The 16,893-nt window shown below is 43.5% G+C and overlaps 1 protein-coding gene across 1 annotated transcript in view; it reads right to left on the bottom strand.

Moving 5' to 3' along the window:
* The window catches only part of LOC118788731 (protein TANC1-like), a 111,570-nt gene that overhangs the window by 73,583 nt on the left and 21,094 nt on the right, over positions 1-16,893 (bottom strand). Inside the window, exon 3 of the mRNA XM_036544765.1 lies at positions 5,243-5,452. Coding sequence (XP_036400658.1) covers positions 5,243-5,452 — 210 coding nt within the window. The remainder of the gene's footprint in view (positions 1-5,242; positions 5,453-16,893) is intronic.

Below are 16,893 nucleotides of genomic sequence, written 5' to 3'. Positions count from 1 at the left end.
TACATTAACATTATTGTCATTTAGTGGATGCTCTTATTCAGAGAGACTGGCATATGTTACAGTTTTTTAACAAACTATCCATTTATACAGCTGGATATTTACCTTAGGATAGGTACCTTGCCCAAGGGTCCAGCAGCAGTGCCCCAGTGGGGAATCAAACTAGCAAGCTTTCAGTTCTGAGCACTGCTCCCTACCACTATGCTGCTGTTCATTTTATTTTGTATTGGGATTTCTATTTTGACTGCACGCGTTCACGTTCTTCAAAGTTTCCTCTGCCTCCAGAGGAGCGGCAGACAAGTGCAGGGTCTGCTGAGGGGACCCGGCGGCGTGACAGGGAGCCGACTCGTGCCGTCTCTGTGCCGGCGAGGGGGGGGGGGGGGGTGCTTTGAAGTGACACAGGCGTCTCAGACGCGACGATTTAGCAGACAAACCAGACAGTCAAAAAGGATCAAAACACAAGGGGAAAAAAAGAAAGAGCAAGAGAAAGGACAGCGTTAATATCTGTGATGTATAATTCAAGGAACTTTAGACGGGTCTGTCTGCGGAGCCAAGGGAAGGGGATTTGGAGGGAAGACAAAGAACCCTTTAGCAGTGACATCTTAGCAGGGAATAAAGAAATAAGATTAATATTGGGGAAACGTTAAGCAGACGTTTAGGAGGATGTAAGCCAGCCTTTTCTGAAAGGATTTATGCTATTTGCTGTCACCAGTGGGCTGAAAAAGGGGAGTACTGTACATGGGTTTAGATATTTAAAATCTCATCCTTTTTCGTAGGTCCTTTATTTTATTTTATTTTTACGCCATAAAAATAAGAATAGCACTTTTTACACGTGCAAGGAAAACCGTACACATGTATTCACCACGGACATATTATAGCTTCTCAAACACGCAATAATGCTCTGCTAACATAGTGTATATTAGCATATTCTGTATATGACTGTACTCTCTGTATGTTTGCAGCAAAGCTTTTCAACCAGGTCTGGGCTCCATCAGACAGCAATGATGATTTTATATGACTGTACTTTTGCTTAGCAGATGCAGCATTAAGTTTCATAACAATTTTGTATGCTATTGATTTATACTACTGGATACATACTCAGGTAATTAAGGGTCACTTAAAACCCTAGGGTACAACAACAGGGCCCCATCCAGGACTCAAAGCTTCGGTTACAAGCCCTGCTCTTTGCCGCTGTGCCACACTATTTTAATTAAAATAGAACAGGTAGATGGAGGAGTTGTGGGTTTGCTATAGTGCAGTATATCTTCTAGTACATTTGATAATCAAATCATATCAGTAAAATGGATGTTATGGGGACCACACAGGGTGTCTGAATCAGGTAAAGATACGCCATATCTATAATCATGCTGTAGTGGATATTGAGGGGACTTTGTTGAGATTAATTTAATCTTTGCATTGCCAATTCTGCCAATATTTCATCCAACTACCCACAATCCTCCCACCTACTGGACTGGCCAGACCGGCAGTGAATCCTGCTGTTCTCATCAAAAGAAGCTCTGTTGTGTCCAGATATACTTCACCACTGACAGCTCACAGGTCCAGTTCCATGGATGTGGCCTTTTTTGAAAGTATAAACTGTTTTTTTTTTTTTTTTTTTACTGCATTTCAACAACACCCTCCCAGAGAATACAAAGGAATATATTTAAAAACAAACACAGACTTTCATGCAGACAATGAAAAATGCCACCTGTTCTGAATCGTTCTTTGTAATTCTGAGAAAGACGCTGTCAAAAACGCCACAGTGAAAAATTAGAGAGAAGAGATTTTGGACAAGCATCTGTGCCTCTCTTTTATGGACTCCATTTTTCAACCTAACAACACACAGCAAATGGAACTGCTGGAAACTTTCTTGTTAAACGCCAAAACAATAATATTGTGAAAAAAAAAAACAAAACTCTCCAGTGCTGTAATCCCTATCGTCAGGGCCCCCAGAGAAAGGAAGCAGCTGAGATTTATATCGGAGTTCCAGCTGACGGCTGCTGTATCCTTCACTCAGGCTGATAAAGAGACGCACAGTGCGGACAGCACTGTTCCATCACTCCTGACCCTCTCTCTAACCCCTGAGAGGCCTCCTCCTTGCAAAGACACACAGAGAAGGCCTGAGATTACAACCATTCGGAAGTGATGTATTACAGGTTTCACTCCTCTCCACCCCCTGACATATTCTCACTTTGCCAGCCTCCAGATTCTGGTCCTGAAGGACACTTAACAGGGAAACAGAGTTTCAGCAGAACTTGTTTCAGAATCTAGGACTGAGGCAGGCAAACGTGGTCTTGGAGGCCTGGATTGGTTTGTAGTTTTTGTGCTGTCTAATCTCTCAGTCATAAAATTGAAGCAATTAATTCTGCATTTCAATCAATAATCACTCATGACTGAACTGCAGTTCCTGACATTTAGGCATTTAGAAGCGAATGTGTGGGGTTGTAACATCAAACAACAGTCCTCTTACTAAGACGGTTTTTGCCATACTTTTTTACCCCAAACCTGTGGGATACATATGAGGGCATTAGGCTTAGAACTGAACAGCACATGGAAACGGAGTCTTCATCAAGGTTCACTGGTACAGTATCCAAACCTAGCCTGCCTCTGCGCCATATTTTCAGTTTAAATTCCACAGCATGAACTGGTAGAGTGGTTGGGGGCGAGGGGGGGAGTACTTGTCCTGACCTTTTTGTGGGGGGCAGGTGGAGATCTCAAAGATGGTTTGCATGAAATGTGTTGACTGTGTAGGAGTAGTAAACCAATGGCGATGCAGGAGGAAGAAACTGGTGACCTACAGGGCACAGGTGCACAACTGGTACGCAATGTCAGCAAAACAGGAGCAATGACACCCCACACCCAGGAGAGGGTGCTGTGGAGTCGACCAGCGTCCTACACCATTTGCCAACGTCTCCATCAAACGTTTGCAGAACAGAAAACCCAACAGGGCAGGCAGTGGAATGATGGCTTTCCTCCTTTTCAGGGCATCCCTCTAGTGGAACGACGCCATCCCGGAGTAGTGCGTTACATCTGTGTTTTTAAAGGCGCAATACACACCTCCTCAGTGCCTACTTACAGAGTAGGGACACCTTTGGACAGCCCACAGTGCATTAATCCTAGGACTCCTCAAAGAGTCCATTAGGACAGATTGGCATTTTCAGATCATTCAGGACAGGCATATCTAGCCGCACAGTCCTGATGGGTGCTTCTACAGAGTATAACCAGGGGGACTGATTTTTTTTTCTTTTTTTATCAGTTCACAGTAGCTTCCTTTCATTTTCTGAACAGCAGATGATGCAGACACATGAAATTAGCACTCACCCTAAGATATGCACTTACAGTGTGGGGAAGCCTTTGTAAAGGACGAAATCTTTCCTTAGTGTCTTTAATTCACCATTCTTGAATTTTAAACACGTCCCTGTGAGGGAGCCTGTCCATTTCCCCCTCTCCTCCCCGATGCCCCTCCCTCCCTCCGCGGTCTCTGAGGAGAACCCGCCTCCTTCCTCTCACCTGGGCTCGTCTCTCCTGCAGGTGCCCTGCCTGCCTCGGACTGACTCAGCCAGCAGGCTTTCATCTCTCTGATGGTCTCAGCAACAGCGACAGCGACAGCGGAATTGTTTCCAGCATGAGGTTTGGTAGCGGTGCTTTTCGGCAGCGGGGTGAGAGTGAACGTGTTCGGGCTTGTTCATAAAGTCTTCTGCCCCAGCCACTGCTGTGCTATGTGGGAACTTTTTCTCACGTCTGTTTGATTTCCCACTGATAAACAAGCTCGGGTTTCACTCCGCACGTCATGTGACAGCACACATCGCTCTAATCCTGGGTAATGACAAACATCTTCAAAAATCCGAAAATCAAAAACACCCGACATTCTCCCTCTGACTTCACACACAGGAAAATTAGTCTTTCCAACGATAATTTTTAGCAAATGTAGCACTAACATAAATTTAAAAGCGCAATGTCATTACAAAAGCTAAGATATGAAAAAAAAGCCCTTGAAAACAACCTGACTTTTTACAGTAAGAACTGTTCAAGCATTTTCATTTGGTAAAATTGTCTGACGATCTTATTTAGACTGTAATCCTTGAAGTCCTTAGCCTCAACATAGTATTGTTGGACTAGGTGGATTTCGAATAGTACATATTATTTCTAAATTACTTCTAATACATTTACTGTATGTCTGACAATGAATGGATATGAGGCCTGATGTATTCATAAAACTCCAGCGTGTTCATTCTTATCTATAATTGAAATGTGTGTACATACAGGATAACAGATGCCTCTGTATTGGTACAGAGATGTGAATGGCTTTTCAAACGCACAGCTGATACATGGGGCTGAAGTATGTTTTACAATAGGCCTTTAATGGTTTCATTACTCATGGTGAAAACCTATGAAAACAGAAACTCAGGTTAAAACATGTCCAGACACAACGGTCTTTTAGAAGATCACATGGCTCTTGTCAGACACGTTCTCCACAGATGGGGTTAAAAAAGCAAATAAAAAAAATCTTTTGCGCCAGACACCATTTCTTCCTATTCATATTAACCCTCTTTAACACTGAGCCAATAGGCTGCGCTTCAAAAATGTCTCTTACTAGTTTGGTAAGAGGATGCTGCATCTTCAGAAGCCAATATAAACCCAATTTTTCTCCGAGATGTTCCTCAGAGACAGGTATACAGTACCCACAACGGAATGGGATCCATTAAGAATCCTCTCTGCCATCTGATGAGCCCCTGACTCACATCCAGTCCATCTGAAGAGCCCCTGACTCACATCCAGTCCCAGTACGTTATTAGCAACAACACACACCAGGGGAGACACCAGCACAGCACAGCGCCACGCACAAACCGAATCTGCTCTCCAGAGGCCTATGAGTCTGTCACAGTGTGATGCAGGCAGAGACACTGAGAGATGGAAAATGATAAACAACAGCAAATCCTACCAGACAAAGGACCAACAGACCTCCTGCGCTACAATACATCTCAGCCTGGTACAGCCTGAGGGACAGTGAGCCATCACCCCACGCTGACTAATAGAGGCACGTATTTTATTCCAAATTTTTATGGAACTGATGATTATGAACTATGTAATTTTACAAGTGCACTGTTTAACCCAGGAACAGTATATGTTCGATGGTTTAAATGCATTAGTTTTTCCCGTTGCGTGTACTAAATTGTGGCAGAATTTTCTGAATGAGCAGAACTGAACAGAATTGAATGGAACTGGATGTAAACGGACTGCATACCTGGGGACCTTCGGGCGGAGTGGGAGGGTGTCAGGTAGGGCTGGCGGGGCAGCAGGGGCGAGCCGGGCAGGGACATGGACACGCCCTTGGCCAGGCTCAGACGAAGCATGTCCACAGGGGCGTACTGGGCGGAGCCGCCCAGCTCCTGGCAGTGGCCGCCTGCCGCAGACGGGCACCGTCGCTGGACGCTGTGGGCGTGAGGTTCACCAGCTGCAGAGGAAGAAAGAAGGGTTTAACTCCTCGCCCCTCCCGATTTTAACCACAGTGATGCACCCGGTCAGCACCATTCATGATAATACAATGACGCTTATCTATCTACTATATTCTGCTGCAGATCAGATTATGCCTGATGTGTCTGCATCCTGAATTTCGAATCAAGTCTGAAAGCATTCAGACAGTGAGTTAGGGGTCCTGCCAGATGGATATTTACTAATGCCACAAAGCACAGGGAGACCTGCTTCAGACACAAGACCCACGGTGAGTAAGACAGATATTCAGACGCATCCAGGACACAAAGAATAACGGAGTCCTAAAATCAGCCATTAAGGCTGCTCACAGGGGGGATGATGGCAGGTCCTGTAAAATGCACTTTAGGATTTTTGTGCTGCCAAAGCCAAAAAAGCTTTTGAAAAAGGAAGCTAAATCAAATAAGCGCAATCCACAATTACTGTTATAGTACATTATTTTTACGACTGCAGCCCAAGCACTGCACAAAGCATGTCTTCCAAAGTGAACCAAAAAATTGACAGACAGCACCAACTGGGACAGAAATGGAAAACTATCCCCGAATTCCAGAAAAGGCAGCAGAGAGAGAATCTTGGAAAACAGCAGCACAGGTAACAAAGAGTATAAGAAATGAATGAAGGTTTATCTGTCCACATATCCATCAGCTCACTACATAAACCCAGGCAGTGTTTTGTGGCTGGAGGGACGGCTGTGAGTAGGATGTGGAAGGCTACTGATAAAGAAGGATAAAGCAGCTTGCTGGATGCATGTCTCCCTTAAGTGTCCATGGAGAAAGACACATATCTAAAGATCATATCGATCTTCTTTCAAAACTGATACTGAAGGGCCCTTAATGGAAACGTGGCCATCAAACTGATGAAAAGACCTCAGGCTATTCCTCCAGACATCACCACAAATACACACCGAACCGTCCTTTCGTCACAGTGCTGCTCTTTTTCACATAATAATCACACACACACACACACACACACACACACACACACACACACAACGCACGTCTTTGCTCAGTAGAAAATTGTTAAAAAAAAAAACAAACAATTAATATGATGAAGGAATTAAAGGTGGCTGAGACACCATCTACCCAGCTCTGTTGTGTAATTTCATACAGAAAATAATGAAAATAATAGCACTGGGTACTATAAGAGCACTCGAGGTTGAACGGTCAGGATCAGGCTGCTCAGCCCCACTCAGTGAGTCATTAAGCCCACGCGCTTAAGTGCGTTAACTGTGTCAAGCCTGATCTTCAACACTCTTAGAGTCTTAGAGCTCCTATTATGAATACCAGTAAGCTATTTCATGAATGAATAACATTGGTGGAAAAGGGGGTCCCCAGCATCAGTGAAAATTATGTGTTGTTCAAGCCTCTGTGGTAAAACAAACAGAAAGCCCTGCGGAGAAAGTGTCATTCTACTTAAGTTGCACTACAGCCTCCAGAAATAAGCATGCCGAGTGTCAGTTAACAGCAGCTTTGGCTAAGTGGGAGGGCCGTGTCATCTCTGACAGCCAGGATTTATGGAAATGCTCTCAGGCATCTAATGACTCCCTGTTTTTGGTGGGAGGGAAAAAGGTTGCAATTCAAGGTCAAACAGCATATCATAGCACTCGGCTTGGTGGTCTCCACCTCGGGATCATGTCAAGTTTTCAATGATGAAAGCTTAAATGGGTCTTTGTAAACACGTGCGTATGCTCACCTGAATAAAGGAAAACACCTTATAGTAGCAGTACACCTGAATGATAAACATTACAGAATGTAAACACCTTTATTCACACATTATCTCTCCTAGAAAAATGTTATTTTCCAGCTAAGAAGAACAAACTTGGTGTTTAAGCTCAGAATAACACTTTAAAGAATCATTTGAGGTTTAGCCTATTTCCCTCGCCCCTTTTCACAGCCCGTTTTGGAGTGAGGCCAAGCAGGTGTTCTGGACAGGTATGAAGGTCCAGGGGTGTGAAGCATGGGAAAGGTCACCTTGGGTCACTCCAAGTTCTTAAATCGAGCACTGAATTCACAGCCAGCCTTTTTCATAGATGGTAAACGTGTTGTTTGATTTTTGAAACATTGGTAGTAAATATAGTCGCACTCTCTGCACTGTGGTATCAATTGTTATTTACTTGTGTTTTTGTTATGAAATCATTTTCAGCACTGAAAGCCACAGTCCTCAGACTGTGGGTCCATCCCCGGCCTACAAAAAAAAAGGGGGGCGGGGGGGCAACGGGACCTTTCCACTGCTTACAGGCCAGTTTACATCAAACTCCTGAGCAAAGGAGTCCCCATGGTCTGCCAGCTCGCAGAGATACGTTCGGATTTTATTTTTTCGGATAGTTTACATCAACCTGCACAATCTTGATGGCTCCTCCCACAGCAGCTGCAGGAAAAGAACACAGCGAGAACCACAGGCATAACAGGACTGGCATTTTCAACCGGCAGTTCTTCCCGTCAGACAAACACAGGCAGGATTACTGCCGATTCCTTCTTCAGTCTCTGTCGCAGTTCTGTCCGGATAAACTCTTTTGTGCTGTATTATGAATGTGAGACACAGGGATTTCAACCAGTTCTACCACCTCTTCTTTCTAATCACATGTCTGAATGCTGGCAGTTTTTAAAAGACGCAAAGCTGAGTGAAAGTGGGGAAGTGGAGAAGCGCACAGCCCTGCAGTGCTACTGTGCATGCTGCTTCTGCTCCGTTTCTCTCTCTGCTCCCAGTGCCTGTACCCCCCAACCTCCCAACCCCCCCCCCCCCCCCCCCCCCCCCCCCCCCCCCCCACCCCAACTGCAAATTTACCTGACACAGACACGACATGAGTCATGATTGGCTTGACATAAACTGGGCATGACACACACACCCTCACACCTCCGACCTGAGAACCTCTCTAGCCAGATCATCTATTTATCACACCTGTCGTGGTCACAGAAACAGACTGGTATTTGTTAAAACAAGGCAGAGGGTTTTTAATGCATTTACATTTCCTTACATAAGCAGTTTTTACATATTTTATTACTGAGGATGATATCTGTAATGAAAGACAAACTCCCCAAAAATGTCATCTATCTCTGTATAATGCCGAGCTTCGAAGCCATAAGCTTACAGCAGACAGACCGAGGGGGGAAAAAAGGTCCCGGCAAATATATTCCAAGTGCTTTCAGCTGATAACCACACACAAGCCACCATCGCAGTTCAGGTCCCAGATGAATAATCCTCACCCTCATGCGGGCGTGATAAAGGTTTGTTTCTTGTACACATTTTAAGCTTGCGTTTCCATTCCACAAACTGCACGCATCAATGCACTCCGACAAAAGTGTTTGCGTTTTACATTTCAAATGCTGCCTGTTGCAGTAAACGTTATGTTTAAACAATAAAATGAAAACTCCCTATAGGCTATGTCATGAAGTGAACATAATGTAGTATGTTTACTAAGAAAAAATATAAATTTATATTTATATACACACACATATACATATAAATAAAACACATATACATGTTTAATATATGTATATATGTGTGTCTGTGTATGCATATGTATCAGTTGTAGTAATGAGATTCATTACTTTGGTTTTATAGTCACATAAAAAGCTATCTGATCAATGAGCTCTTCATTGCATTAATTAAAACTGTTCATTAAAAGCTGACGACTGACAACACAGTGCAGTGATTTTTCTGTTACTTTCGTTAGCGAGCCACCACATTAAAAAGAGAGAACCTGCTCTGGCAAAAGACTGTGGAAGCGATTAGCCCATCAGACATGGAAATCACACTTTCCTACAGAAAAAGATCCCTAAAGCTCTGGCTGTGATTGGTCTGCTTGTCTTTTTTCATCCCAGCAAAAACCGCCTGTCAGTCTGAGTGGACTGGCGATCAGTGGATTGTTGATCAGTTTGGAGCCGCAATGCAAACTGAAAAAGAATTTCAGAGTTCAGGACGTCAAGAAAAAGCAGTGATTCAGAACTCCTCTTAAGACTTAATTTGATTTCAGGCCCACTGCTCTCTGGCATAGCGTTGGGAAATTAGTTTGGTTCCACGTTGGTCAAATGCCATTCCTTCATTGCCCTCCACATGTGATGTGGTTTCAGCCCTGAAGCTCCTGACACACAAACAGGCAATTTGTGGAGCATGCCTCCCAAAGTAAAGCTCCCCTACAACGATTCATATGCTATGATCATCCACTCCAGAATCACTGAAAGGTTTAGTGAAGGAAAGAAGAAATTGCCAATTGACCTTGCAGGCCTGGCAGAAATCAAACCAAGCTGGGTAACTGCTCGGAGAAGGGAAAAAGCTGAAGAGACACATCCTGGGTGGTGCAGAAGACCCCGGAAAATGAAATAATGCAGCCAGATAAACACTCTCTTTGCAGCGTAATGTACACTCTACACGCAGTGTAATTTATGCAAGTACAGGTTTGTTAAAGCCCTCTAGCATTTTGAAAAAATGTGTTTTTGAAAAACCATTAGACTGAAATATCATCTATAATCTCAATCGTACTCAACCTGTCTCTTCCAGACACCACCCTTATCCTCAAAAACAGGCCTTCCTCCAGTCAGGGTGCGGCAGACGCGGTTCGCCTCCAGCTCTCCTTGCGCTCATGACTGATATTCTGCATGCCATCGTACACACTGACTCTGAAGCAAACACCAAAGGCACCGTGAGCTGCATTAACGCTCATCTGATTTCATTAGCAGTGTGTTAGACCTTAGCGTCACCACATGGCTTTTTGGGTCAGAGCCGGTCTGTTGATTATCTGTGGCGCCAGCGTTAGGAGCTACGTTATTACCAGTGCGTGTTTCAGTCCAAACAGCATTGGCTGCGCTGCTATGCACCGATGCTCAGTAGCACGGTCAGCAATACACAACTGGGATGGCAGTGAGCTCAGGCTACTTGGAAGAATAATAAAAAGGTTTTTTTTTTTTTTTTTTTGTTTTTTGTTTTTCATTCAGTGGTAGAAACAATGCCAAGCTCTGCTGAGCAGCTCCTTTAACAGACTAAAGCCAGGAAAGCCTGGCTTGCTGGAGCTCCCCTCTGAGAGTTCAGATGCTTTCCTTTGTATTTTGAGAAAGTCAAAGACAGAATGATTTGAGTGAACTCTAGTGAAAGCACGATATGCATCTCATACCTTACTAAGCTGAAGATAAAGATTCTACCAGCATGGTCTTTACGAACATTGTTCATTCTGTAAGAGCTGTAAAATTCTACCACTGATTCCTTTTTTAAATCGCACACACTGTTTAAAATTCTCCAAACATAAACAGCATACCTGTGTGTGCGGAGGAGGATGCGTTTTATCAGTGTGTGATGAGGGGGTGGAAAAAAAAAAAAAAAAAAAAGTTCAGGGGTCAAGCGGTTCAACCACAGAGATGGAACAGCCTGCTGGCCGACCCGGCGAGCTATTTGCTGCAACCAGGCAACCATGCAGTAGCTGGCGACAGCTGTTATCCGTTCAGGGTGACCTAGCAGAGACCAGGCTATACAACCTTCCTGTAAAGCTTTTTAGTGGAGAAACAAGTGTGTTAAAACAGAGTGGGCAACACAAATGCATAACAAAACACTCTTAAGAGCAGAGGGCACAATTTTCTAAAAATATGACACGGCACAATCTGCTCGAAATATGACAAAATATGAGTCAGCATTAGGCTTTTAAAACATTACCGAATTATGTATATACTTTTCTATATTACATAGCATATTCTACTGTTAGATGAGGTTCAGAGAGACAGAGGGACTGAGTGTTTGTAGTGGGATTCGGAAATTTCAAAGCCTGCACTTCAACAATAACAATAACCCTATTCTTGGTCATGTCTTTAAATTCCCAGAGCAACACAGTAGCACGTACAAATGGCGTTCATTAAAACCATTCAGAGCTCTCATCTGCAAAAAAGGTTCTTAAAAAAAAAAACAAGGGAAGGGTCCATTAAGCCTCGCTGCATGCTAAAGCGTTTCAGCCGACACTGGCATTTTGGGCTGACGGTTTTCAAAACAAGAGGCACCACATGAAAGAGGACCCTAAAAGCCAGGCTGGACAGCTTCACGCAGCTTTACACTGCACACACGTCATCTGTCCCGTGTAGTAAGAGAGAGAGAGAGAGAGAGAGAAACACACCAGTGTAAACTCACCGCGGTTATTTCGGTTATTTCCTTCAAGGCCTGCAATTTCGGCCCCTGATGTGGCCGGGGAAATCAGCCCTTTCTAAATATATCCCACCACACCGAAGAGGACATAAAAAATAATAACTGTCTTGCTCATGTACTTTTTCCACCTTCAAACAGCTGATCCCAAGGCCACAGAGGACATACCCTCCCTTAATAAAGCAAGGAAACACTTGAAATCACTGATTAGACGGACAAACTCTTAAGATGGTGGATGAAGAAGGGGGAAGTAAATGATCTTTCGCTTTCCACGGATAAATCAAAATACAGACAAAAAGCTGGGTTTTCTGCAGGAGTTTGGATTTTGTTTTTTCTTTCAACCTTGGTGTGCCTTTGTTTTCACCTGCTGCAGAGGGAACTCACTGCTCTTACAGGCCTTACAAGACACCTATTACACTGTAATAACCAGGTACTACAGGTCACTGTGCTCTGTAAAAATGCATCAGGTGAATGGTGGAAGATCACACTATATCTGCAGAGTTTGCCTGTTTCTCCAGTAGCATAAAAAGCACTTATTAGCATTTATTTTGAATATCATCAGTTATTAGTGTGGCGTAGTGGTAAGGACCAGGGCCTGTAACCAAAGGGTTGCTGGTTCAATTCCCTGCTAGGGCATTGCTGTTGTACCCTTGGATACTTCATCCAGAATTGCATCAGTAAATCCAGCTGTATAAATGGATACCATGCAAAATTTTTAACCTGTGTCCCGCTAGATAAGAGTATCTGCTAAATGACAATAATGTAATGTAATTAAGGGCTGACTGTAACACAGCTAGATCACTGAGAATAGGGGCAGGTTCACACTGCATAACACCGCATTGCTCAGGTCAGATCCCAAACAAAATGCCTTTGTGTTTTCTTTTGTGTCCTGAACCTCTTCTCTCTCGGCATGCTGTGTTAACATTTTCATATAACATATGCTCTGCAGTACATACGCAGTAGTAACTGAAATATTGCACCCTTAAATTTTACAGTATAAGGTGGACACCATGCTGTATGTACTGCAGATATGGAGCACATTTAGAACATATTCAATTTTAACCTGCAGCCTAACCAAAAAAAAACCTAACCAAAATCCATTTGTAGTTCACTCCATTTGTACTTCACTCATAGTTCACTTCCTGTTGATCCTGTTGATCCTGAGGACCAAACAGCGCTCAGCTACATAATACTACATAAAAGCTCACACCTGAATCACACCTGAAAAAAGATCCTACCCGAAGCCAGGTGAATTGAGTTCACTTAAGGGGCACACATCCTTGGTAATAAATTCTGCTGCCTGAACATCGGCCAGTAAAGCCCTTATTTTTGGCCACGAGGAGCAATGGGCTGCACTCCAACACCTCTGTCCAGCCCTAAACGTTGCCATGCTGTAAGCGGAGATGGTTCTGAATTGGGTCTCTGCTGCTGCCTTTGCATCATACAGTCATATTGCGTGTCATGGAGGCTCTCTGGATGCTTCATGCCGTGCACAAAATGAAAAACAATCTTTTCTCAGCATGTGACTGTAAACTAGATGTACACATTCTTACAATTTACAGAGTTTCAATGAATGCTCTTACTTATTATCAATATATAGTATTAGTAGTAAAAACCCATAATTGTATAACCAATAATTATTATGAACGTGCAATAATTATTGTAACTTATATGAACTGTAGAATGACTGTCAGGACCCAGTGGAACGGACATGAAGCAACAGGCATTCTCGCAGTGAGAAATGGTGTTGCTGGACTGAGCTCCAATGACGCTTCGCTCTATAGTTTCTGAGACCTCATTTCTCAGGAAGCACAGAGGAAGAACTTCGCTGCTACTCGAGGGACAGGCTTCCACTCTCCTCTTCACCTCGCTTCTGTCAGCAGGCTGTTGCCGTGGCAACAGTCACAACAAAAGATTTACCCAAGCGATCCCTGGGTGGCTAATCCCCAAATCAAACACACCTATTTCAACAAGGACACGTAATAATCACCAACGGCCATTACAAAAAAAAAAAAAAAAGCAAACAGCAGAGCTATGAGATGAAAAGGCTCACTGCAAAAATGGGAACCCTGCAAAAAGACCAGCTTGCAATCATTCTGAAGGACTTCCACTCCCTTTCTGAGCCAGGAAGAGCCACAGACATCTCACAGACATCTCCACTGTACAGCGGCTCTTCCAAGAAAGAAAAGATGTGATTAAAAATGAAAATGACCTTTGTGTTGATCTCAATAGGCTCACTGCTGCAATTTCAATTTTTTTCTTCAACATCATTTAAAAAAGAAGTTTCTGAAAAAAATTGAGATTGGCCTGAGATCCTCTTTAGGATTTGAAAGTACATTTGTGTTTGAGTACTTATGTCTGCCATACTTCAGAAATGCCAAAGAGCGCATCCACAGAAGGACTCATTAAGCAAAACAACTTTGGTTTAACCTCGTTAATTTAGAGCTCCAGACTGTTTCCCACAATGAGTCACACATAAATCAGGTCGATCGGTTACACAAGAGAGACCTCGGTTACGACATGTCACAGGCAGGTCCCCCACAGCTGCTGATGTGAACAAACTTTACAGGCTGGTTAATACAGAGCTACACTGCAGGCAAGCTCAGCAATCATTTGCAGGAAGGGCTTGGATGCTCGGGAGCAGTCTGCACGCTGGAATGCCCCCCCCCCCCCCCCCCCCCCCCCCCCCCCCCCCCCCACCCCGGCGGCGCTGGGAGAGAGGGTGCAGGAACCATGACATTCCTCTTTCCTCGTTATAGATGCTCAATTTAAGCTGCTGTGGGAAAAAATATCTGGGTCAGACGCATCCACCATGGTGATGTCACTCTGAGCCAATCACATTTGTCAGGCAGCACATGAAAACTACTACACCTGATGTTGTTCCAGGAGTGAGTGAGTGAACAAGAGAGAGAGAGAGAGACAGAATACTGTAATTCTCTACTGTAATAATGCAATATTGTATTGTTTATGACGTTTAATTAATTCACAGTAATATTCACTAATTTAATACTTTAAATAATACTTAATACTAATACCTTAATACTTAAAGTATTACGTATTGCAAATTACATAATAATATTGATTATTATGTTGCAGTGTTGTGTTTCAAGATATAATTTGTTAACTTCTTGCGCCGTGTTTTCATTGGTTGCTATTTATGCTTTGGCAACAAGTATTTTGTATGTCATGTCAATAAAGCACTTGTATTTAAGTAAATGGAGGGGGAGAGTGCAGAGACATCTCCTGTCTGTGGAGATACCAGTATTAATCCAATCCTGAAGCACAGGTCAGCTGTAATCGGCATGCTATCATCATAAGTAATAGGGACAGACATATGACTTAGTGCCAACAACACTGAAAATCTATCCAGGAGATATGAAAGGAAGCATTTCACAAGATGCACAGGAACACAAACACCTCCAACGCTTTCGTGCGGAACAGCCATCAGGGCAGCGCTTACCAAGTGCATTAAACTTAGTTAACCATCCATCTGACTGACACAACAACTGGTAAGAAACAGGGCTTGTAACCGAAAGGTTGCGAGTGTAATTCCCTGCAGGGGAAATGCTGTTGTACCCTTGGGCAAGATACGTAACCCGCAATTGCCTCAGTTAATATCCAGCTGTATAAATGAATAAAAATTATAAGTTGCTCGGGGTAAGAGTGTCTGCTAAATGAAAATAATGCGATATAATAGGTGACTCTTCAAGTTGATGTTTTGGTGAAGAGGGTATCCACATGGATACATGTCTCCATATGAAAATCACTCACAGTTTACCAGATTCACAGGTAAAAGTCCTGTCAGAGGAGTGACTCATATTTATCTAGCCCACTGCTGTGGTTGTTATGTTTAACTGCTTGTGGTGCAGAGACCTGGGCCAGTAGTGCAAATGGCCATTCAAACCTCCAGAAACAAAGGAGGTGTGTTTGTCAGGGGGCGCTGGCCCAAAAAGGCAGCGTTCGCCCTTCAGGAGCAGTACTATCTCTGGGTCTACAGGGAAAGGGGGTACATGACTGCAGCGCCCCCACCAGGCTGAAAGGGTGGCAGCTGCCTTATATTCACACTTCTATCCAAGGCTATTGCCCACCTTCGCTGTTGCATGAGCGCACATGAAAACTCACTCAATAGTTCGAACAATGAAGAATTGTGTTCAGCCAGCCAGACAGGGTGATGTTGCTATTATTAGCTTTGCGGTAGGACATCCCAGCCATACTGTGGCTTTAACGTTTCAGCAGTTTGGGGCAGTTTGGCTCCGTACTCCATTCATCAAGATCTTTGCCTCTTCCAAAACCCCTACTCACCACACTGGTGTGAGAAGTGGGATGTGCCAATGTCAGTCAGGAACACAGGGAAGCACTCAACAAGAGGGAAGTGTGCCAATTACACCTCTCAAGGCAAGGAGAAGGCGCCAACAGGAGTTTGTAGCTGGACATTCCAGCCACACTACGAGGCTAGACTTTTTACTGACGTGAGAACGTCACTATGTCAATGTCACAGAGCTATGCAGAGGAAGATCAGGGTTTGGTTCCCACCTTACACAGTTAAGCTATTTGCCTCAACCCACCCGCCACTACGACAGCATATGTGTAACTGGAGCTTAACATCAACTGTATGCTCACTAGAATGACTACAGGGTTTGAAAACATCAAGTCGCTGCCCATTAAAAACTACTTGATAAAGGCTTCATAGGTCCACTCTGCCATGTTTCACTCATCCGAGCACCATTCCAGCAGCATGTTATCCTTTATCCAAGTCACTCTGTCCACATAAATCATGCTTACTCAAGAGGAATTAAGCTTTCACAGAGCCAAGGACAACTGTGGTGAAAATTTACAATGTACATAAAAACAGCGGTTCGGTGTTAACATAGAATTTATTGTGTCAGCTTAGCATTTATTTCATATCAGTTTGTTTGGATATGCCAATCAATTAACAAATAAGCTTGACCTGTCTTCTTTGGCCATGGTGAAAACTACTGAGCATATTTATTTAAGCTCCAACTTGTATAACCAAGAGAGCACTTCAGTTTAGCTTAGAATACTTTTCCCTTTAGTCTCTTCCTGTGGTCTTGAAACACTCACTAAATAAATAATGGATGTATTTAATTTGTATTAAAACACTAGTCTTGACCACAATGTAAAAGAGGCAGATGTAAATAGAGGATTGAAAAACTGGAATGTTGTGCTTTAAACCATATTCATTTACTAAATAAAAGATCCAAGGAAGAGCGCAGAGCAAATGGCTAAAAGCTATATGTGGACTTAATCGAAAGCTCCATCAGAGTTATC

The sequence above is a fragment of the Megalops cyprinoides genome, chromosome 14, assembly GCF_013368585.1.
Source record: "Megalops cyprinoides isolate fMegCyp1 chromosome 14, fMegCyp1.pri, whole genome shotgun sequence".
Classification (NCBI taxonomy): domain Eukaryota; kingdom Metazoa; phylum Chordata; class Actinopteri; order Elopiformes; family Megalopidae; genus Megalops; species Megalops cyprinoides.
The sequence above is the reverse complement of the archived record's forward strand: the minus strand, read 5'-3'. Positions and strand labels throughout refer to the sequence as shown.